The sequence below is a fragment of the Siphateles boraxobius genome, unplaced genomic scaffold, assembly GCF_051911475.1.
Source record: "Siphateles boraxobius isolate OS27281-9 unplaced genomic scaffold, OSU_SipBor_1 12, whole genome shotgun sequence".
Taxonomy (NCBI): domain Eukaryota; kingdom Metazoa; phylum Chordata; class Actinopteri; order Cypriniformes; family Leuciscidae; genus Siphateles; species Siphateles boraxobius.
The window spans coordinates 14,024,346-14,047,793 of NW_027508722.1; the positions used below are offsets into that span (position 1 = coordinate 14,024,346).

A 23,448-nucleotide genomic window follows, 5' to 3' on the forward strand; every position below is an offset into this window, starting at 1 on the left:
ATTGTGTACCCCGACCTCTGACTGTTCTCTGCCTGTCTCGACCCGGATTGCCCTTTGGATTTGTATACTTCTGCCTGCCTTGACTGTTGCCTGTGACCCCGACCTTCTCTGTGTTACCTTCGCTGCTACTGTCTGCTGTCGATTACCCTGCCTGTTTGACCATTCTCATTAAAGCTGCAAATGGATTCCTCAGTATCTGTGCCATCATTACAGAATACTTCGCCTCCCAACGATCCAGCAGCTGTCCTGCAGTTGTCCACGGAGCTCACGAATCAAGCTACACGCCTTGAGGTGCATCACCATCAACTGAACCATTTGACTTCCCTCACTGAGCAGCTAGTTCGGGGGTTACAAGAGCTGCGTACGGAGATGAGGAACGCATCTCCCGCTCCCGCCGCACCACAGCAAGAGGTCCCACCATCTCCAGCCATCCCGAGCGCCTCAGCCAACCCTCGGCTTGCTTTCCCAGAGAAATTCGATGGTAACACTGCTAAATGCAAAGGTTTCTTACTTCAATGCACCCTCTTCGTTGATCAACAACCCTCACTCTATACCACTCATGCGAGCCGCATAGCGTTCGTCTGCTCGCTGCTCACGGGTCGGGCGTTGGAATGGGCCACCGCGGTCTGGGGAACAGAGGGAGCATCATTTCCCTCTTTCAGGGAGTTCCTTCAGCAGTTTCGTCATGTTTTCGAACACCCCACTGCAGGAGGAAGTGCTGGAGAACAACTGTTAATTCTCACTCAGGGAAGAGGAACAACGGCTGAATATGCCCTTTCTTTCCGTACACTCGCAGCACAAACCAACTGGGTGGAAGATACCTTAAAGACTCTCTTCAGGAAGGGACTGACCACCGAACTCCAGTCTGAACTAGCCTGCCGGGATGAGGGGAGAGACCTGAACGAATATATCGATCTAGCCATCCAAGTTGATAATTTAATCCGTTCCAGACGTTCAGCTCGTGTTCCTCCACGCTACCATCAGGAAACCACCTCTGTACCCGAGCCCATGCAGATCGGGTTCACCCACCTCACACCCGAGGAACGAGAACGCAGAATGCAGAACCGTTTATGCCTGTATTGCGGTCAATCCGGACACCTGAGGATCGCTTGCCCAACTCGTCCCTCTTCTAGCACTTCATCGGTGAGTACCTGCATAAGAACCAACTCAAACACATCCAGCCTAGCCATACCAGTTCGTCTAGAGTTTCGGGATAAAGTGATCAATACCACCGCTCTGATAGATTCAGGAGCGGCTGGTAACTTCATTTCTCACAAATTCGCTGTGCAGGGCAAATTCGAATTATACCCTTGTCATTCTTCTTTGGCAGTGGAGGCGCTAGACGGTCGACCTCTCGGAGAGGGAAGAATTCACAGCATCACTGAGAACATCAAACTTCACGTCGGATCACTCCATTCAGAAAACATCAAGTTCTACGTCATTCAATCCTTTCATCACTCCGTCATACTTGGTCTCCCCTGGTTACGGAATCACAATCCACACATCTCCTGGAGGGAGGGTCAGATCACTCAATGGGACGCCACCTGTCAAACCGCTGTCTATCCAGTGTCACTCGAATCTCCACTCACAGTCCGGACACCTCCACGTCAGATCCAGAAGGATCAAAAGTACCACTCGACTATGCAGATCTCCTTGAAGCCTTCAGTAAGGAGAAAGCCTCTCAACTACCAGAACATCGCTCCAGTGACTGCGCCATTGATCTTCTCCCCGGTGCGGCTCCTCCCCGGGGAAGAATATTTCCTCTGTCCCGACCTGAATCCGAGGCCATGAAACGCTACATTGAGGAGGAGTTAGCAAAGGGGTTCATTAGACCTTCAACCTCACCAGCAACGGCCGGATTCTTCTTTGTGAAAAAGAAAGACGGAGGACTACGACCCTGTATCGACTACCGTGGGTTGAACGACAACACTGTGAAATTCAGGTATCCCTTACCCCTTGTACCTGCCGCCCTGGAACAACTCCGTCAAGCCAAGTACTTCACCAAGTTAGATCTGCGTAATGCGTACAATCTGATCCGCATCCGAGAGGGGGACGAGTGGAAGACTGCCTTCTCGACCACTAGTGGGCACTACGAATACTTGGTTATGCCTTTCGGGCTGTCTAACAGTCCTTCAGTGTTCCAGGCTTTCATGAATGACGTCTTCCGGGACATGTTGGATAAGTGGTTGATTGTATATATCGATGACATCTTAATCTACTCGAACTCCATGGAGGAACACATTCAACACGTCAGGCTGGTTCTGGAACGTCTAATTCAGCACCAACTTTTCGCCAAGGCTGAGAAATGCGAGTTCCATCAGACCAGCACATCATTCTTGGGATACATCATCAGCCAGGAGGGGGTAGCCATGGACGAGAAGAAGGTCAGGGGGGTTCTGTACTGGCCGTTACCTCAAACTATCAAGGAACTTCAGCGATTCTTGGGCTTCGCCAACTTCTGCAGGAGGTTTATAAGAAACTTCAGCATCATCGCAGGTCCATTAACCGCCATGACTAAACGTCACTCTGCTCGTCTGAACTGGTCCACCGGAGCCCATCAGGCATTCCAAGAACTAAAGACTCGTTTCACATCCGCACCCATCCTCCGTCATCCAGATCCAGAACAACCCTTCATTGTGGAGGTAGACGCTTCCAACACAGGGGTAGGCGCAATACTATCTCAACGACAGGGCAACCCAGCCAAGATGTACCCCTGTGCTTTCTTCTCCAGAAAACTTACCTCGGCCGAACGTAACTACGACGTGGGCAATCGCGAACTACTAGCCATGAAGCTAGCACTAGAGGAGTGGCGTCACTGGCTGGAGGGAGCGAGTCAACCCTTCACAATTCTCACGGACCACAAGAACCTGGAATATCTCCGCTCTGCCAAACGTCTGAATCCTCGGCAAGCTAGGTGGGCTCTATTCTTCACCAGATTCCAGTTCACGGTGACTTATCGACCTGGTACCAAGAATACCAAAGCCGACGCTCTCTCACGTCAAACGGAAGAAACAGCTCAAAATCCCAGTCACGAGAATGTCATTCATGCTAACCTGCTGGTAGCTCCCGTACAATGGGACATTATCACGGAGATCCAACAAGCCAACCTTCAAGTAAGACCACCATTTGAATGCCCAACTGGTCTCCTCTTCGTTCCAGACCCTCTTCGTCTCCGACTCCTCGAGCAAGTTCACTCCACACCAAGTTCTGGTCACCCAGGGATCACTGCTACCATCCACTTACTCCAAAATCGCTTCTGGTGGCCTACGTTGTTGACTGACACCACCAAATACGTTCAGGGCTGTACCAACTGTAGCACATCCAAATCACTCAGACAATTGCCTGCGGGTCTCTTAACACCACTGCCTACGCCACAACGTCCCTGGTCCCACATCACTATTGACTTTATCACTGATCTGCCCAACTCCCAAGGACACACCACCATACTCACCATTGTTGACCGATTTTCCAAGGCCTGTCGTCTCATACCCCTTCCCAAACTGCCTACCGCACTCGAAACAGCCGAACTCCTCTGTAATCAAGTATTCCGTTTTTATGGTCTGCCCGAAGACATAGTTTCAGACCGAGGACCTCAGTTCACCTCCAGGGTTTGGACCGCATTCTTCAAACACCTCCATATTAACATCAGTCTCACCTCTGGTTACCATCCCCAATCCAATGGGCAAACTGAACGGCTGAATCAGGACGTCATTCGCTTTCTCCGTTCCTACTGTCAGAAACAACAGGCAGATTGGAGTAGATACTTGTTTTGGGCTGAATACGCCCAGAATTCACTGGTCAAACCCGCCACGGGAATTACTCCCTTCAAGTGTATCCTCGGCTTCCAACCCCCACTGTTTCCCTGGTCGGGTGAACCTACTGAACTACCATCTGTTACGGAGTGGCTACACAAGAGCGAGGAGGTTTGGGATCAGGCTCACACCCACCTGCTCCACGCAGTCAGACGACAGGAGCAGCAGGCTAACCGCCACCGCCGTCCAGGTCCTGAGTACAACATCGGTCAGTGGGTTTGGCTATCCACCAGAGATCTAAGACTCCGCCTTCCATGCCGCAAACTCAGTCCCAGGTATGTTGGTCCATTTCAAATTGTAAGACAGATTTCACCAGTATCATTTCGATTAGATCTTCCCACTAATTATCGCATCTCTCCCACCTTCCATGTGTCACTTCTGAAACCTGCCGGTGGTCCGAGAGGAGAGCCGGAGACGGGAGCCACGCCTCAAAATCCCCTACCTTTCCTGGTTGACGGCGAGGAGGCGTACCGCGTGCACAAGTTGCTGGACTCCAGGCGCCGGGGCAAGGTCCTTCAGTATCTGGCTGATTGGGAGGGGTTCGGTCCGGAGGAGCGATCCTGGGTTAATTCTGGAGATATCCTTGACCCCACTCTAACTGAGGAGTTTCACCGGACGCACCCGGAAAAACCGGCCCCTCGACCTCGTGGAAGACCCCGGCGTCATTTGCCTCCTCGCGTCAGGAGCCGCTCGCAGGGGGAGGGCTCTGTAACGGAACAGGCTTCCGCTTCGCTCCCGCTCCGCCACCGGAGGGATCCCTCTCCGGAATATTAACCATCCTTAGGAACTTCACTTCCCATCATGCCGCTTACCTGGGACTGATTACGCGACATACCTGCACCACACTGATTGCACACACACCTGCATGTCATTTACACACACATAAAAGCCACTTCCACACACCACTTCTCTGCGAAGTATTGTATTGCCCTGTCTTTCAATAACAAGCGTTTATTTCTGAGTTTACCATTCTGTGTTCTGATCTTGGATTGTGTACCCCGACCTCTGACAGTTCTCTGCCTGTCTCGACCCGGATTGCCCTTTGGATTTGTATACTTCTGCCTGCCTTGACTGTTGCCTGTGACCCCGACCTTCTCTGTGTTACCTTCGCTGCTACTGTCTGCTGTCGATTACCCTGCCTGTTTGACCATTCTCATTAAAGCTGCAAATGGATTCCTCAGTATCTGTGCCATCATTACAATATCACATTCTTTTTCAATCTTTTTGACTCACTTATAATGTTAGACACAAAAATGTGACAAATTTGTTTTGCCTTCTTTAAGATTAAACGGGCTGTTTTTGCTGCCGTAACTATAACAGTTCTATGTAAATGACCTCTGTTATGATTCAACATTTGTTGGCAGGTCCAATGTAATCGTCACTATCCCATCTTTCAGTAACAACCTCTTTGCAAAGCCTTCGTTACATTTTGACTGGTTCATAAAGTTGTTTTTTACCTTCTTCATAACAATAAATCAAAACTGACAAAAGAGTGAGTGAAGTGTTATAAAACATACAATTGTAAGTACTGTAGGTACAATAAAATTAATAATATTTAATATTTAAAAAATGTGCTGTCAAAATCACATGAGAGGCATAATTTATAGAAAGGACCTTCAAGACTTTTGATTATAATCCAAAAATCTGACCGTACCATACAGTACCATGCAGTGGAAAAGCACCAAATTGTGCTGTACCATACCATGCAGTGGAAAAGCACCAAACCGTGCTGTACCATACCATGCAGTGGAAAAGCACCAAACCGTGCTGTACCATACCATGCAGTGGAAAAGCACCAAACCGTGCTGTACCATACCATGCAGTGGAAAAGCGCCTTTAGTTGACATGTAGTTGCAAAGTTACTTATAGTTAGTAGAAAGTCTAAAGTGGACTATCGAAATAAAGTGTTACCATAACTTCCGTTTAGCTTTCCTTTTTCTTCTCAGCATTAGCCACCATTATGCTCTCTGCTTTATATCATAATTCATATCATATCATATTTCCTCTGTCATTTGGTAACTCTACCTCTTTCTCCATTATGTTCATTCTGTAGGCACTCTCCTCCAGTCTGTTTCTCTATCCGTCTCACATTCTGTTTCATGAATTCATGTAATGTTTGTGGTAAACTGTTGAGTATTGGTTCATCTCAAAGGGAGGGCATCTTTAATAGAATCCAGGAGGAATCTGACACAGAAATGTGACACAGAATGACGCTTAGGTTCACACACCTGCTCAGTATCCAAAGGAGAATAGGATTCTAGTGGACATCCAGTCATGGGGTTCACTCATAGGACACATGCAAACACACACACACACACTGGTCATATTTAGGTCAGAGTACTCAGTCCAGTTTGCTGGGGGGTGGTTCGATACTAAACATTACTGACATTAGTTAATGCGATGTGGGCTGGAAGTGTGTCGCATTTCATGGAAAGCTCAAAGTCAACGGGGTTTCCATCAACAGGGTCATTAATCTAGTATTTTATTTTCCCTGCTGGTTAGATTAAATCTCATCTGCTGGTGAGTGCTTGTGCTTCTGCAGTGAGATAATGTGCCTGTGGGATTTCTCTCTCTCTCTTTCTGCCTGGACAGGAGGAGAGTTTGGAAAAGGTGATTAAGGACACTGAATGTCTTTTTCAGTCTAGGGAGAAGGAATATCAGGAGACTATAGACCAGATTGAGGTGAGAAGTTTGGATAGTTTACTTAAATGTCATGCTTTATCAGATTATTGCCATTTTCTTGTTAGGTATGTTGGATGAAAGTGCTAAGTAAATAAATGTACATATAAATGTAAGTATGGAAACCCATCAGCCTGGTCTGATGAGATCTGTTTCTCTGTAGTTGGAACTTGCCACAGCAAAGTCAGACATGAACCGCCATCTTCACGAGTACATGGAGATGTGCAGTATGAAGAGAGGACTGGATGTGCAGATGGAAACCTGCAGGAGACTCATCACTCAGAGCGGAAATGAAAAGTATGCATATATCCACAAACATATGGGCCTTTGACGCTTTTTTTGGCACTTGACACTGTTCAATACTGTATCCTGGTACTAAGATTTTGATTTGATTTTGATTTCACACTGTACATTTAACAGGGTTATTGTTAACTCAAACTAAAACCATAAAAAATGTTAACTTAAATAAAATAAAATATAAAAAATACTTAAACTTATTTAATTTTAGCTAATTGCCAAGGAAACATTCCTCATTTTCATTTCATTTTACTTGAAATACTAAAATAACTAAAACCAAAATAAAATGAATAAAAACTTTATAGACATATTTGAAAAAACGAATACAAGTGATAAAAACACACAACCAAATTACTAAAACTTGATCTAAAATTAAAAGCAAAAAAAAATTCAAACTGTTAATAAAAACTGTAATAGTAACTCACTATGATATTAAAATTACACTGCTGTAAACCATGGATTTATATTCATGTGCATATTCACAAGGTCAGCCACATAGATAGACATAGATCACAATTCACCCTAAAATGGCAATTCTGTTATCATTTACTCACCCTCATGTTATTCCAAAGCTGAATTACTTTGTCTTCTCTGGAACATGAAAGAAGATATGTTTGAGAAATCTCCATATGGAAGACTATAGAAGTCAAAGGTCACCAAAATTGTTTGGTTACCAACATTTTTCAAAATATCTTCTATGTTCCAATGAAGAAATAACTAAATACAGTTTTGGAATGACATGAGGGTGAATAAATGATGACAGAATTGTAATTTTTGGGTGATCCTTTTAAAGGGATAGTTCACCAAAAGATGAAAATTATGTGTATATATGCGTTTGTGTAAGAAAAATATCCATAAATATCCATTGTGTGTCAAGTTCAAGTGTTACTCTTTTGGCGTAAATCAAATCCGTACGGCCGTCTGCCGGAAGCTAGTTATTTTAGTCGATAAAGTTTTAATTATAGATATTTATCTTACACGAACGCATTGCTTCCCTTCAGAATTACTTTATTAACCCCTGGAGATCCATGTCAAGCACTTTAATCATGAGTAGATGCGCTTTAATGGACTTCCAAAGTCAAACAGCCATTCACTCTCATTATTAAGCTTGGAAGAGCCAGGACAATTTTTAATATAACTCTGATTGTATTCGATCTGAAAGAAGAATGTCATATATATACCTAGGAAGGCTTCAGGATGAGTAAATCATGGTCTAATTTTCATTTTTGGGTGAACTATCCCTTTAAGTATTCTGAAATATACTGCAAAATAATACTGTCTCTTCATCACTCTTTTTTTCTGCTCAGATGCTGAAACTAAACAGCTACTGAAAGTTTTTTAGTATTTTACTATTTCCCAAATCACAAGAAAGTGTATTTTGTTGATTTATTCTTTTTACCACCTTACAGCAAATCCACTTCTTCTATACCTGGAGGAGGTGCAGATGCGAACGGAGAAACAGAGAGGGATAAAACTGAGGAAGCAGGAAGATAATGACAACAATCTGAAGAATGTGTTTGCAAGACGAAGAAAAAGCACCCCTCATCTCTTCACAACACCAATCATCAGTACCAACATCAGCCCTGCTCATGTTTTCGCAGACTATCCAGTCACTGCCTCTAGTGGTGGTAAATGGAATTACATTGTGTGTGCTGACTGCCCAAAAGAGAACATGTACTGACATTTCCCCTTTGGTACTGTTTTCACACCTACATCATTTCAAAGATGAGAGTCCTCACAAAATTGTTTGCTCTTATCTGATTTCAGCGAGCCCCTTAACCGGCGAGTTTCAATCATGTTTTCCGATCTCATCCCCAAAAGTCTGAGTCATCGTATTTTCATCAGTGAATACAATCACTTTTGATTTCGTATGTCTGGCAGAGAATCACTGACAATGTTTTCACAAAGTTTCCATTTCCTAGAGACTCTGAGGGGACATTTGCTCACTTATTGTTGCCGCATGTACCGTTACGTGCCGATGTAAGCCGTGGGTCAGTGGGTGTGTTGTGCTTCCTGTCTGAGCTGTTGTAAATACTGGGCTGTTTATGCTAGTGAAGGGTGGAGGTAACTGTAGCCTGCACGTCCCCCATCTCTGTGCTCAAATTCACATGAAATATATGACATTTCATGCTAACGGTATTGTGCTGATGCCAGGCTGCTTTGGAGTCTCGGCTTAGAATAATGAACTCTTTTACTTCCTCCCTTGCGGGTGGAAAACATGAGTGATGGGTGAGGTCAGACGAGTGAGATTGAGGATGTTATGGCTTCGGAGTACATGTCAGAGCGTTACGCATGTCAACCGCTGTTTTATTTCCTTTTCACTTTTCCCCTCATTTTTCGTCTTTAAGATAAATGATATTGAGCCTTTTTCTCTGCCGGTGGAGATAGATCCGAAAATAGAATTTCATTAAAATGCTGTATATGTATCGCTGCTATAGACATGGGACCTGCTCAGTCCATAAAAGTATCTAGTATTTCTATTTTGGATAGTAAAATCCTTCTAGTGTAGTTTGGCATTTTTCTGTTTCGTGTCCTTCAGATCTTGCTGGTGCCTCTGATGGCTGAGGTTGATGCAAAGGTCTGTCCATTTGTCTGACCTGTTGTTTTCATTGTTAATAGACTTGTCGTCCAGACTGGCTGTGTTCTGTTCAGAACTGCAGACGTAGAAATGGGTGGGAAAGTGATCTGTAGGATAAGGTGATATGAGAGAAGTCCTTTAGAGCGAGACCCTGAAGAGTTATTTTCATGCTTGTGGTTATAGTTAATAGATAGTTTAAGTTAGAGCATCCTATCTTGTTAATAGTCTACCAGTGAACCTGATGGTTAAACTCATTGATGAATGATCTTAAAGACCCCATCAAATGTTTAACAAGCTATTTTTTTTACACAGAGATCTTATGGAAACCTATGGAAGCTTGTTTCCACCACAGAATGAAAAATAAAAAAAGGTAATTGCGACTTTTTATCTCACAATTCTGACTTTATTCCTCAGAATTGCGCGATATAAAGTCAGAATTGCGTGCTATAAAGTCGCAATGCGTGTTATAAAGTCAGAATTGTGAGATATAAAGTCAGAAATGCGTGATATAAAGTCGCAATTGCGTGTTATAAAGTCAGAATTGTGAGTTATAAAGTCGCGATTGCATTTTATAAAGTCAGAATTGTGAGTTATAAAGTCGCAATTGCGTGTTATAAATTCAGAATTGCGTGATATAAAGTCGCAATTGCGTGTTATAAAGTCAGAATTGTGAGATATAAACTATTCGGAGAGGAAAAAAGTAAGTCTTTTTTTTCCCCATTGAATTGGACTTTAAAACTCGCAATTGCGAGTTTATATCTTACAATTCTGAGAAAATATGTCAGAATTGTGAGATATAAACTCGCAATTATGTGTTATAAAGTCAGAATTGCGTGATATAAAGTCAGAATAAACTCGCAATTATGTGTTATAAAGTCAGAATTGCGTGATATAAAGTCAGATCAGTATCGTTCAACTGGTCGAGGTTGATATGGGATTTAGAAAGTAATAAGTAATGCAATACTTTAGAGGGAGTAATTAAGTTCAGTAATCTAATTACACTGGTGGAGATATAATTAGTAGCTAGTGATTAATTACTTTTTTAGAGTAATTTACCCAACACTCATTTTAACGTTATACAAATGTGACTTTGTTTCTAGTAATTGCGACTTTTATTTAACAACACTGATTCTCATAATTGTGACTTTGTAGTTCAAAATTGCGACTTCTTGTTTTGCGACAAAAACTTTGCGATTTTGTTCACACAATTGCCAATTTTTTTCTGAATTGCAACTTCATATCACACCTTTACAAATTAAAGGTGCAGTATGTAATATCGACAGCTAGCAGCTGAAATGGGTACTGCAGTCAAATTCAAAATATTGGAGAGTTATCTCCAAGTGTGTCCGACTGCGTCCCGCTGTACTACGATTCATGCCCCTTCAAATTACACCCCCTACCTCATGTTACTCCCCTATAATCAATGTCATCAGAGCCCGTCCCTCTGGATTCGCTGATGTCATCACTAGTACTGCTCTTCTTCTGCTTGACTTTCCTTTCTTTTAAGCTTCACTATCACCACCTAGTGATAAGGCATACAGATCGTATAACATATCACCAGATGTCGTAAGTCATCCTGATTTTTTCCTCCGTTTTTAAAGATTTTTAAATAAAACTAAAAGTAAATAAAATTAAAGTAAATTTAAATTTTATGGAAGGGTGGGTTTAGGGTAAGGTTTGGGGTTGTGGGGTCGGTTTTTATCTATCATTACTATGAGTGTATTAATCTGATTCTATAATTCATTTTATGTTTTACTAATAGCTGTTATTTCATACTTCATAAGAACCCGGAGTGTCGAAATACAATTGGGTAAATTGGCATCAGGCGAGATCCCACATACGAGAACGCACATTTCAAAGTAAAATAATTAGCTGATTTTTTTCAGAAAAGCAAGTATGTGAACTTAGCATGTTCCCTAAATGTCTGCAAACAAATATAGGTATTTGTATGCTTTAGTACAGTCACAAAATTGCATACAGCACCTTTAAGATTTGTTGATCTATTGCAAGGGGGTCAAATCCTGTTCCTGGAAGGCCACTGTCCTGCAGAGTTCAGCTCCAACCCCAATTAAACACACCTGAACCCGCCAATAGAAATTTGAATGCCTGAACCAGGCATACTAGAAACTTCCAGGCAGGGGTGTTGAAGCAAGTTGGAGCTAAACTCTGCAGGACATTGCCCTCCAGGACCGACTTTGGACACCCCTGGGTTAGATGGGTCTACTGGAGAATAATCATTCAGTGATTTTCTTGAGCAATATATCATGCAAATTAATGTGTAATCTGATTCTTGGCTTAAGTTCTCAAGAACCTCACGTGGTTTGTAATAATCATCTCTCCTTTTGGGAGAGCACTTTCTAATTCTAACCAAACGCCCACAAGGACTGATACAGTACAAAGAAACGGACAAACCGACATTATGTTGGTTCATTCATATCTGTAGTCTGAGTGTAAACTCTTTTGAGTGCCAAATGTGAAATAAAACATTCAGAAAAGATACTTGAAACGGTGAAAATGAAAACCTCATTGCTTTTGAAAACATGGTGCTGTAAATCCAGCATGTAAATTTCCGCTTTAGAAAAACAAAGAGTGAAAGCTTTAATAAACACATTTCACAGTACATATCACTTTCTATGATTTAAATGTATTCATTTGAATAATATGTTATTCTTTTGACCTTTTTGCATACTGACTGATGAACAACACTGTGTGTCTGCCTTAGGTTTTTCCCTCTGACCACTGTGAAGTTCTGTCGGGGATTTGCAGATTCATTTGATTTTACTGAATATTTCAGTTATTTCACATTATTTCAAAGATGTTCTATGGGTACCAACACATTTGATTTTAAGAAAAAGGTTTTGTTTGTGAACTAAACATTGTTTGTGACATTTCTGCTGCCATTGCAAACAACTGAGCTGTTGTTTGTCCACAGAAAATCTTTTAATTGAGTTTATTTGTCATTGTTTTGCAGCACTGAGCTGAACTACGTGTGTAAGACTATGTATGCATGTGTATATGTACTGTACGGAGTGAGCACTCCAGGTTTCTGCAACAAGTAAGTGGTTGTTTTATTCAGCAATTTACTTCTTGTTTGTTGCTATAACCTTAAAGCAAAAGTCTTTTTACGAGAATTCTGTTAACAATTCAATAACCACAAATCTAGTCTTGTATGAAAATGACAATAGTGTACAGTCAGGAAAATGACTCATTGGAACTGACTGAATTTTTCTTAAAGATTCTTCAGATTAGCAGTGGCTACAAACAATGAGTAAATTCACAAAATACCAAACAATATCTTCACCAAAATAATAACAGATTTTGAAAAAAAAAGAGAAAAGTGCTTAGAAAGAATGTTTATTTGCAATAAATGTATGAATGCAATGATACTGTAACCTAGAAGAGACTAAAGGAGAGTCGTGTAATGCTCAAACGCTGGCTATGCAAGCAAGTCCTGAACCTTGAAAAGAGAATTACAACATTTGAAATGATCGCTTGGGACTCATTAAGAGTCTAGACGAACGCCTGAATGATCTCAGTCATTCATAGCATCTCCGTGTCATTCTGGAACATCTCGCAGGAATTAATAAAACTTTATCTTTTATGGGTTCTCTTTAAATTTACACATGTGTCACTGTGGTTGTGGCTATCAGATGCTGTCCAGTGACCCATCTGAATGTCTAAGGGGTGGAAACGTACCCCGACTTTAGCAATGTCACGTGTGTATTTAGATTTAAACAGTAACAGGACTATATGTATATATAAATGTGTACATGTAACCCAAAGCAGAACATGAATTGCTCGCTTCACTGCAAGTGTAAAGAAAGACTGGAGCTTTAAAAAGATTTCAGAATAAAGGTTACTGCTGAACACACTGCGAGGAGTGGAGTTTTTGTGCGTGCATTTTATTTTTAAGACTATATGTAATTTTTTCCTCTTAAGTGTCGGTTTATCTGTCAGTCTGTTACGCTCTCGGTTGCTTAATAAGGTAATACAGGAAAAAAGGCCAAACGGAGTAACTTAAAAAGACATTTAAGATAAAAGTTCAAATGGTTCAGTCTGATCTTTTGTCTTTAAACTGCTTTATGAAGGTTGCTTTAGGTCTTGGTAGGTACCACTAAAATTGAGTTTGTTCAACATAAAATATAGAAAATAAGTAAGAAGTTATTTTCATTTTGTGTGCAGCTCTGTGCAAACGGGTGAATGTGTTCTTATGCGTATATTTTTATGATGCATTCCAAAACTACTTTAATTAGAAATACGCTTACAGTATTGCCTTAATCAAACCAGTAATAATGAAACATCAGCGAGACCGTGACTCTCTCTCTCTCTCTCTCTCTCTCTCTCTCTCTCTCTCTCTCTCTCTCTCTCTCTCTCTCTCTCTCTCGCTCCAAAACAGTAAGCAGGTGAAGGGCAGTGTGAGAAAGAGAGGGAGGAGAATGACAGGAAAGACATAGCAGGTGAGGAAACAATGAGATGTGATGAGCAGAATCGAACAAAGACTGGCAGAGGACACAGAAATTGAGTTTGAAAGCATTTGATGACATTATGGATTCTAATTGTGAGGTACTGACTATCATTTAGCCTACTTATACTGCAGTTATTGTTATGCTGTCTTGTGTTTTTCACTTGCCGCGTTTTTTCTAAAATTCAGGTCTTTGTTATAAGATGCTGCCTGAAATCTAAAACGATTTAGTAAAATTAAACTAAACAAGAAGCCAGTCACATACTTATTTGCTGTTTGCATCAGATTCACAAATCTACTTCCTTTTTTTTTTGTGCAAACTCAGCTGATGCAAAATATAGGCTATCAAATTATTTTATTGACCATGAACATGTGAAAATTGATGTGAAACTTCACATCACACTTCTTTCTTTGAAAGTTTGATTGTATATTCTCTGCAGCGAGTGACTGATGTAGGCTAGGGTGTGTGATATATTGTGTGCGTGGATCAGTTCTTGTCTGATATCATTTTATTATTTACAGATGCTTGTGACAGTGTTATCTGTAGCCATGGTAATGCTGACAGGTCACCTGATAAATGGCCTCCCAATGGTAACTATGATATGTATTATGATGTGTATGATATATTAATGATATGATAACATGTTGTAAAGACTTTTAGCATAATGCACGCTGAATTAGCACAGAACTGTTTCAGAACCGAAGGCTAATGTGCACTTTAAAGATACAGCGTTACTTTATTGGACGCATCCGTTACTAATTGTTGTTTGCTTTGAGCAGGACGGTAAAGTGAGAAGACCCAGAGCCCTGTCAGATGATTGCTCTTCTTTGTGTCCAGCAGGTGAGAGAGAGTGCATGTTTGGGCGTTATATTTCTCAGAGCCTTTTATGTCTGGCATGTAGCATCACTTTCTCTGAATTCGATCCCTGTTTGTGTGGAGAGCGTGAGCGTAGTACTTTTCTTTCACCACACTTCCCAGTATTACAAATGTGGTCTGAGCCAGAAATTGCTTAAGAAATCAGTGGTTATTTATTAAGTTTTTTCATCTTTCTATCTTCTTTCTCTCTCTCTCTTTCTTTCTTTTTCTCTCGTGATGGGAAATGGTACGTTCTGACACAGAAGCGTCAACCACTTCCTTCATTAGAATGCCACTGCCTGTTTAAGCTTCTGTGTAACGTCCTGTTTTTGATGCTATTTCTCATCTCTCCCCTTAAGAGACATCAGTCAGCAAGTATGTGCATGTAAGTGTGTGTGCACGTACTATGTGTGAGTGTGTCTGTGTGTGAACAGCACCCACATCCGCCTTAAAGGAATTCAGTGTGTGCCCTTGAGTCTGTGCACAGTCAAAGACAAATTGAGTTATTACGTCTTTAAATTATGTTATGATAGTCATTTTACTTTCATCTATTCCGTGCATTCATGTTTGGCAGTTATGTGTGCGTGCAATCTGAAAGTTATGTGTAAATACCTTTTTTAAAGACCCCCAAAAGAGAAAATAGTAAATATTAGTTAGATGCTATTTGCACTAAGAGTTGTTAGATGCTATTTATACCAGTGCAAATAGTGGCAGGTACTACTTGCACCTCAGTGTATTGTAGTAAACTATTTGCAATAATAAAAACATACTTAGTGTATATGATTATATTTATTAAATTCATAAATGGATGCCCCCATATTAGGACATTAATTGATCCTGCCCTCAAGCCGTCCCCTACACCTACCCCTGATTTTGCCTATTAAACACTTTATTCCCACTATTAAAATCTCGTTGGGCACTTTATTTCCACTTTATTAATATTTTCTTAATTTTTATTTGAGATAGACACCTCTGCGAGCTGATGTTCGATGGGAAAAGGTAGAAAAAGGAGTTCACAAATTGGTTAACACTACCCACCTTACTCTCCAAACCCCCGATTCTGTTATCAGATCGGGTTTCTTTTGTAGTTATTTATCTGGGTCAATCATCGGTGGGCGGAGTTCATTTAAATAGCCCCTGCCAACATGGTGGGCTTTTTTTCACTTCAAAATGATATTTTAATGCTTTTGTATTCTCTTGTAAAACTTCTGCGTTCCCCTTAAGAAACATTGTGTTCTCTTGCAAAACTTTTGTGAATGATGAGATGGGAGGAACGACAGCTTTGCAGGAGAACGCAAATGTTTGGAAGCGAATGCAAAGTTTCTTAGGGGAATTAGCACGTTATTTTTGCAAAAGAAAACGCAAAGAAACTCAAACAAGAATAACAGTGCAGTAAATAGTAAAACTAAAACTATTTGCGCTACAAGGCAATCGCTGTGTGCGAAATCGCATTCTGTCTTGAGTTTGAATTTGAGTTTATTTTGCAACCCGTAAAAAAGTATTTTCAATATATAGTATGAATATGGACAGTGTGAATTAAATCTGGACGTACTACATCTGCCCTGTTGTTACTGTCACGTGACCTACCAGCGTCAGTTGCGTCGCTACATTTCCAATTCATAAGCCCCTCCCTTTCTGTGCGCCGATCTCTGAGTGACGTAAGGGTGTGTGCGCTTCAATGGAAACATCGCATTAATATAGGACAGTGATTAAACTAACTTGGAACTTCCTGTGCATTAAACAGAATCGAGTATTCAGACAGACCATGGTATAAATAATTGTCAACAGCGAAATGTGGTTTAACGGCCAAAGACGTCCGTCTGACTCATAGGTACTTGCATTAGACCAACAATTTAATAGCCTCTTTTTTTCCTCAGATGACAAACTCGACTGACTGTAAAATGTATTGCTGTGAACGGTATAGGCCAGTAACAGGCTTATGTTCAATGATATGAAAACAAAACAAACTAGTATTGCCTTCTAAAGCCCTTTTTTGTACACAAAACAAAATATCGTAATTGGTATTATGTATTATTTTATTTTTTTAGTGGAAATTATGATACACATTAGTAAATAGGCTACGGTTAACTAATCAGCATCATGTAATTACTTCAAACTAATTGTTTATTTAAAAATGAAAAACATCTTTCTTGTTAATTTTAATGAATTTGAACTTAATCCCCTTCTTGTTTTTTTTGTCTTCCTCATTTCCACATCCTATTTTTCCTTTCTGTCTTGCTGCCCATCCATCATCCCTCAGGATATTACCAGTCAAATTGTGAATGTCGTCCATGCTCCTCTGGTTTCTTCACCATTGGGATGAACAGAGAATCCAGTTGCCACCGCTGCTTCCAGAGCTGCAATGCTGGTATGAAGATCATTTCACCTAATATACCCATGATAGTATAAACAAGATGAAGTGAGAATAGAAACAGGAAGTATGGCAAAAAATGCTTCATTTTGTAAACACATTTGTGTGTGTGTGTGTGTGTGTATGTGTTAGATTTCTTTATGGAGGTGGTGAAGGAGTGTACGATGACATCTGATGTAGAGTGTCGCTGTCAGAAGGGTTATGTATGTGCCACGGAAAACGAATACACACGCCGATGTCGTGAGTGTGTTCCCGTCACCACGCCTAGCCTGTTCTTTACCTCCTCTGACGTCCCCTCATCCACCACTTCATCCACCACTTCATCCACCACTTTGTCCACCACTTCATCCACCCCTTCGTCCAGCACTTCGTCCACAAGTGCACAGAGCTTGCTGGGTAAGCATGGCTGTTTTCTTCTACATCAGGGTTTCCCAAACTGGGGTTTGTGAGGGAACTGCAGGGGGTTCGTGAGATGATGAAAAGCTAAAAAATTTATTATATTGAATGTAAAATGAAAATAAATAAATGGGGCTGCACGATAATCGCTTAGTGTGATAAACAAATTAAAGGCTGCATTTAATTTAAATAACTGTATAGTCTGATGCTTTTTCATTATTATGATAACCAAAATAAAAACAATTATAGTACTACTTAGAATAATAATAATAATAATAATTACTATACTATTATTATCGATATCAGAGAATCATTAATATTAAATTATTGTAATATTTAAGTGGACCTTTTTTACATAGTGTCAAAGCATCTCTATATCTATATTATTCTTTATATCAGTAAGCACTGTTTATGAACTCGCTGAAATGCCTGGATTATAGTCTTGAACTTTTTCCCAGAAAGTACACGTCACAATATACTTCATTTAAATAATTCCCACAAGGCATATATGCAAAAAAGGGGGCGAGGCCTGGTTGAGTTGCTTTAGTAGTGCGTTGAAACCGGTTGAAACTCATGGTTATGGTGAGGGGTGTGACATTTCCAAAACACACTCGAAGCAGTTGACCAATCAGAGCACATTGCACTTTTCGGAAGGAGGGGCTTCATAGAGACATAATCTAAACAGAGCGTTACTGACAGACTGGGAAGAGAGGTGCTGCAATAATTGGAAAATAATGTGTTTTTTGAACATTTAAGCATGAAAACCTATTCTAGTAGAGCCAAAAACAAAATCAAGACTCTTTAATCTCAGTGGGTTCTTTAAATAAATATTCTAAAAGGGACAGCTGACAAAAAAGCTTTCAAACCCATGTTCTACTAGCCTGGGAAAACCCAGACAACTTCCGGCAAATTTAGATTTGCTCTGAAAGTTAGTCTGACAAAGAGCTCATTGAAGTCCATTTCCAATCCGTCGAAATCGCGGCACCAATCAGAAACGTTGGGGCGCATCATGATGACGACAGCACAGCGACGGTGAAGCAGATTTTGTACATTTACAAAGATGGATGCCGCCGTGGAACTATGTGTGACGGTTATAGTTGAACACCGTCATTATAACTCTATAACCGCCAAAACCATGTTATTAAAATATTTTACACAAACATTTATCATAGAGAATGTTTAAATACTAATATCCGCTTACGAGGGAAACGGAGGCGGAGTTAGTGGTGTGATCGGAGGTTGCTACTGCTGGAGATGATTCGGGAGAGGTCTGTGCCCCTTTACCGATCAGAGCGCGCGCTGACACGGAGTAAAGCCTTGTTTATACTTGACGCGTCCGCACGAGCGCAAAGGTGCGCAAAAATGACGCGTTCGGTGCGCAAGACCGGCAAGACCCCATTTCGGTTGCCTGTGTGCACAGGTTTTTTGTAACAGCGAGCGCGGCGCAGCATCCGAGGATGAACGAATTCAAGCCTAATCTGCCCGAGCATGTACGTCTCACCACACCGGCACCCAGTTTGCGCGTCTAAATTCCAAAGTTCATTGCAATGTTTTTTTTTTGTTAAGTTTTTGTTTACTGTGTGTGATTTATTTAATGGAAAGCACATTCACTTCCAGTTGTCTTGCTGTTAATATTAAATAAATGTAGAGCAAGTAGTGTCTGCTCGTATTCAAACGTTGTTCTATAACGTCACCCTGCATACGTCATCTCCTTCATCGCTCTGATTGGTTTTAGGTCTATCCAATTGTGCCCAGAGGCATTTGAGCTACGTCCGTTGGTGACGCCCCTTTGGAAATGATTTGTCATCATTTGTCAAGATGAAGCTTTGCCAGACCCTAACTCAGTTACAACTGAGAATGGTCTGGTTTTAACCAGGCTAATGTTCTACATGATGTATTTACACAATTGGAGTATTTTAAATTTATTTTAAAAAAAGGAAGTAAGGAAGAGTCGTATGTTTGCATCAAGATTGGATTGCGGACTGGGCCAATGGGGATGTTGCCATTTACATATGAATGCGACCAGAGACAACGGAAAAACATACGGAGATGGACATTAGTGTCGTCCACTTGTGATCCGATCGACCAAAAAGCATCTTAATACCAAGTGTATACAGACTCAGAGCCATACAGTGCATTCTAATCACTCAGCTAATTATAATCATATTATCCTATTATTAGCCTATCAAAACCCGCTTTTCCAGTTTTGTTTTAGCCCAATCATACTTGTTAATAAGTGATTACGGGTCTGCCACTAGGGGGAGCAGGAGGTGGGCTTGAATCTTTAAGGATGACCTGTTTTTGTAGGCCAACCCAGAAGTTAGCATCCCCCTGGTTCACATCACAAAAAGCTAGCAGGATTTTTGCTTTGCCTTTTAGATTATTGCAGAAAATAAGCTCTGTGACCAACAAAAGGTTATGATTCTTACGAACTTTGTTTATCATGGTAATCTTCACAAATTAACATAACTTTTACGAATTTGGAAGCCTAAATTCAATGCCCAGAAGTCAAATATTGAAGCTAGGATATAAAGTAAACAATTACACCACGGTCACATGACTTCACCGTCACCACCACTAAACTTCTGGCAACTCTTTCAATCCTTATTTAAAAAACACCTTAGGATCTAATGTGCTGTTTTTGTGTTACAGTGGATGAATCCGCCCACACCTTTTTTGAGAATGTTTGCATTATTTTAGAGAAAATTCTTTTGGTTTCTTCATGGTATTGTTTGGCTTCGACAGTTTTGATACGAATTTAAATATAAATACTATAAATCTGCCAGTTGGAAATAGTTTGCAAGAGTGCAAGTATAAACACAACAAGGCTGTAAAAGCGGACTAGTGAGTAGATTTTTGGATATTTAATCGTGGACACTGGTCTATGCCTATTTTTAGATCTAATGATAGCACCATTTAAGAGCTCTTTCCCATATAGGACGTTTTTCATCTCACCTGTTCAGCTATTCATCTCAACATAAATAGTTATGCTAATTCACTTCCTTGTGCTTATTTTGCAGTTGATTATAATTTGGTGTGGATTTTTGGGTTCATTTTGGTCGTGTTAACTGTCATCATCCTTACACTCTTCTTCCGGCACTGCAGAAAGAAAGAGAAGGAATGCTTTAAGCATTGTGAGTAACACACACACATGATCACAAACATATTTCTTCTTCTTTTTGGGTCAATCTCTGTCTCACCTCTCATTGTTTCTCCCCTCCATTAGTTGTCAGGCAGTGCTCTCTGGGTAATATAGAGGTACGTGACGAGTGAGTGCACATTTTCGCAGTATTTTAACATGCATTATCTGACTTACAGTCCTTCAATTTCTTAAGGTGGACAGTGAGACCAAACCTTCTCCCAGCCAACCAGATGAGCTGCCCCACCCACAGGAGATGCTGTCACGTGGCAACAAACCCACCAATCACAGCACAGACTGCTCTTTTCATCAGCCAGTCAGCTCAGAGCACGTTGTGCCACCAGCTGGCAATTTAGGTACTATAAAAGGATGCTTTTTGTGATTTTATTCGTCTTTTATTAAAAGGGTCAAACACATTATGCTTTTTTTTCCCAGATCTATTAATTTGTTAAAACGTATGACCTAAAATTACAACTTTATGGCATGAAGTAAGGGGCCTGAACTAAAAATAATGTGTATCATAACATAAAAAATGGTATTCTCACTTTAAAACTGCATTAAAAGACATTAAAAGAATGAAAATCTTGAAAAGAAAACCTTATCAAGTAGTTTGGCATAATATTTTATTATCATTTGTTAACAAAACTGCTTCACTGCTTAATAATATTTGAAAAATATTTGATTTGTCTTTGACATCCTGTCACGTGGTCAAACCAATATGCATAAACATGCAGTACAAAAAAACAAAAAAGGGAATGATATCATAGAAATGTTTAAAAAGTTGCTTAAAATATCAGATAATTTGAACATATTATGAAAAAGCAAGATTAGTGTAGGTTGTAAAATGTCATGTGGTGCAACTACCCAAAATGTAATGGTTTATATCAATTATTATACCATTATATGTATAATCTTAGGACTTTTTTGGTTCCCATGAGGAAAACAGCTTATAAATATAAAAGCATATAGAATAATTTAAATCTGTTATGGGTAGGTTTAAGGTTAGGGGATAGAATATACAGTTTGCACAGTATAAAAATCATCATGTCTATGGAATGTCCCCATAAAACATGAAAACCCAACATGTGTGTGAGTACACTCCTGTGTATTCAATGCATAACATACTTTTGACTTGACGGTTTCACCACATTACAGTTTTACAGTCATTACATTTTTTTTGATGCAATGTTTTTCAAAATAACATGAAACCGATATGAATACAAATATTTTTATATGAATTATATGAATGAATATATATACTTTTAAACTATTTTTTTCCTTTTCTTGGACACTTATTTGTCATTGACCCACACAAATTTTAATGAGGGAAAAAAAGCAAGCAAACATGTACAAATAGTATAAAAATTGAAAATTCTGTTTCTCGCAGGCCCTCTCCACATCTACGGTCCCCAGACAGTTTTTGTTAGTTTGCTCAATCAGTTTGGATGGGATGGAGGAGAGAAAAAAGCACATGAACTCCAAGAAGAATCGCTAGATAACAGCAACGTGTCCTACCCTCAGTCTCCTCCCGTCCATCTATCTGAGGAGGAACGGAGCAGAGAGAACGACTTTATCTTCTTCCCATCTCAGGAGCAAGGGAAAGAGTGCCACATATCTAAAGAAGAGGTGCTGTGAGGGATCATGGGAAATTTGTGTCCGTTCTTCTTCCGTACTGTTCGACTGCTGTGTGGTTTGTTTTAACTGATGCTTTATGAGTACCCAGTTTTAAAACTCTAACCCAGGTAGGGGATTTCATAGAGAGAAGCTGCGTTAGGGGAAGACCTGAGTGACGGTGTGGATTACAAACGTGTTGCGTATGAGCCTGACAGTTCATGCCAGCTTTGAAATATTCCTTTATGCGTAACCACTGATTCTAAACCATCAGAACAGCAGTGGGATCCTAATGTTGATTTTGGGAAGAGTCGATACCACAGGCTTTCAGTTCACTGCAGGTCTTATGATGGTTGAATGACCTTCAGGGATGAAGCGGAATCTCAGTGCCTCTTTTCAAAGTGTTTGAAGACAAAGAGCAGCTTCAAAACTCTCAGAAGATTCACATATACTGTATGTTGAGATATTTATTTTAAGTAAAGTTTATTGAAGTTATTGTAACTGCAGTGTGCCCCATAATTTCCTTTAGATCGATCGATTGGTTCTATCTATATTGGATCTATCTAAAGGGAATGAATACTGTATTTAATCAGTGACTTATGGGGCATTTTGAATCTTGGCATATAATGTTATTAAATAGTAAACATTTTTATTTATAACCGTTTTTAATTCTGTTACAATTGTTAATATCAGGAAAACAGTGTTTTTGCCCGGTTTATCATTGTTCAATCATGTTAAGTCCCTGGTTGATGTTGTCAGTGTTCTTCCTCTTTTCTTTGGTTTTTGTGTGGCAGACATGATGGATTGTGCTGTCAAAAAAGCCCTGACATTTTGATGGTGGTCTGGAAATGTCATTGTTTCTTCGCTGGGAACTCAGTAAGCACAGCACAGGAACATTGTGTCATCATGTATTATGTTGTATATTCACTGTAATGCACGTTTTTTTATGCCTGATATTCATTGTAAAGTGCAATAGAAATCAATAAATTTTTATTTTTTGGTATTAAATTCACTACTAAATTCATTTCACTGCAAAATGGACTTACAAAAATATAATTCCCTTTTCTCTTTTATGCAATTGAATAGACAACATGAAATTCATCTGGGCCCCGTGGTTTGACATGCTATATATTATATACAGGCAGCTTTAATGAGCTCATTATTTGAGACATTAGGTGTGTGTGTTGGACATCGGCGAGAGTTGCCGCGTGCAGGCGGGGAGGAGCTGAAACTGAGACGTGAAGACG

The 23,448-nt window shown here is 40.3% G+C and overlaps 2 protein-coding genes across 3 annotated transcripts in view; both read left to right on the top strand.

Annotated features, from left to right (window-relative positions):
* iffo1b (intermediate filament family orphan 1b) overlaps positions 1–13,237 on the top strand; it is a 30,512-nt gene extending 17,275 nt beyond the window's left edge. The window contains exons 7-10 of one of the 2 annotated variants that reach the window (XR_013195984.1): positions 6,405–6,494; positions 6,655–6,788; positions 8,198–11,400; positions 11,539–11,867. Coding sequence is in view for 1 of the 2 variants with exons in the window: in XM_077208930.1 (XP_077065045.1) it covers positions 6,405–6,494; positions 6,655–6,788; positions 8,198–8,282 (309 nt within the window). In the remaining variant the exon portion in view is untranslated. Of the gene's footprint in view, positions 1–6,404; positions 6,495–6,654; positions 6,789–8,197 lie in introns of both variants that reach the window. The other variant, XM_077208930.1, reaches the window with a different exon arrangement.
* A 538-nt stretch (positions 13,238–13,775) lies between these two features.
* Positions 13,776–23,209, top strand: LOC143716406 (uncharacterized). The gene is made up of 9 exons (XM_077208945.1): positions 13,776–13,929; positions 14,351–14,419; positions 14,609–14,669; positions 16,945–17,052; positions 17,188–17,451; positions 20,472–20,585; positions 20,678–20,709; positions 20,787–20,946; positions 21,978–23,209. Exons 1-9 carry the CDS (start codon positions 13,912–13,914, stop codon positions 22,223–22,225), a joined length of 1,074 nt encoding a protein of 357 aa, XP_077065060.1. The 5' UTR covers positions 13,776–13,911; the 3' UTR covers positions 22,226–23,209.
* The last annotated feature ends 239 nt before the right edge of the window (positions 23,210–23,448 follow it).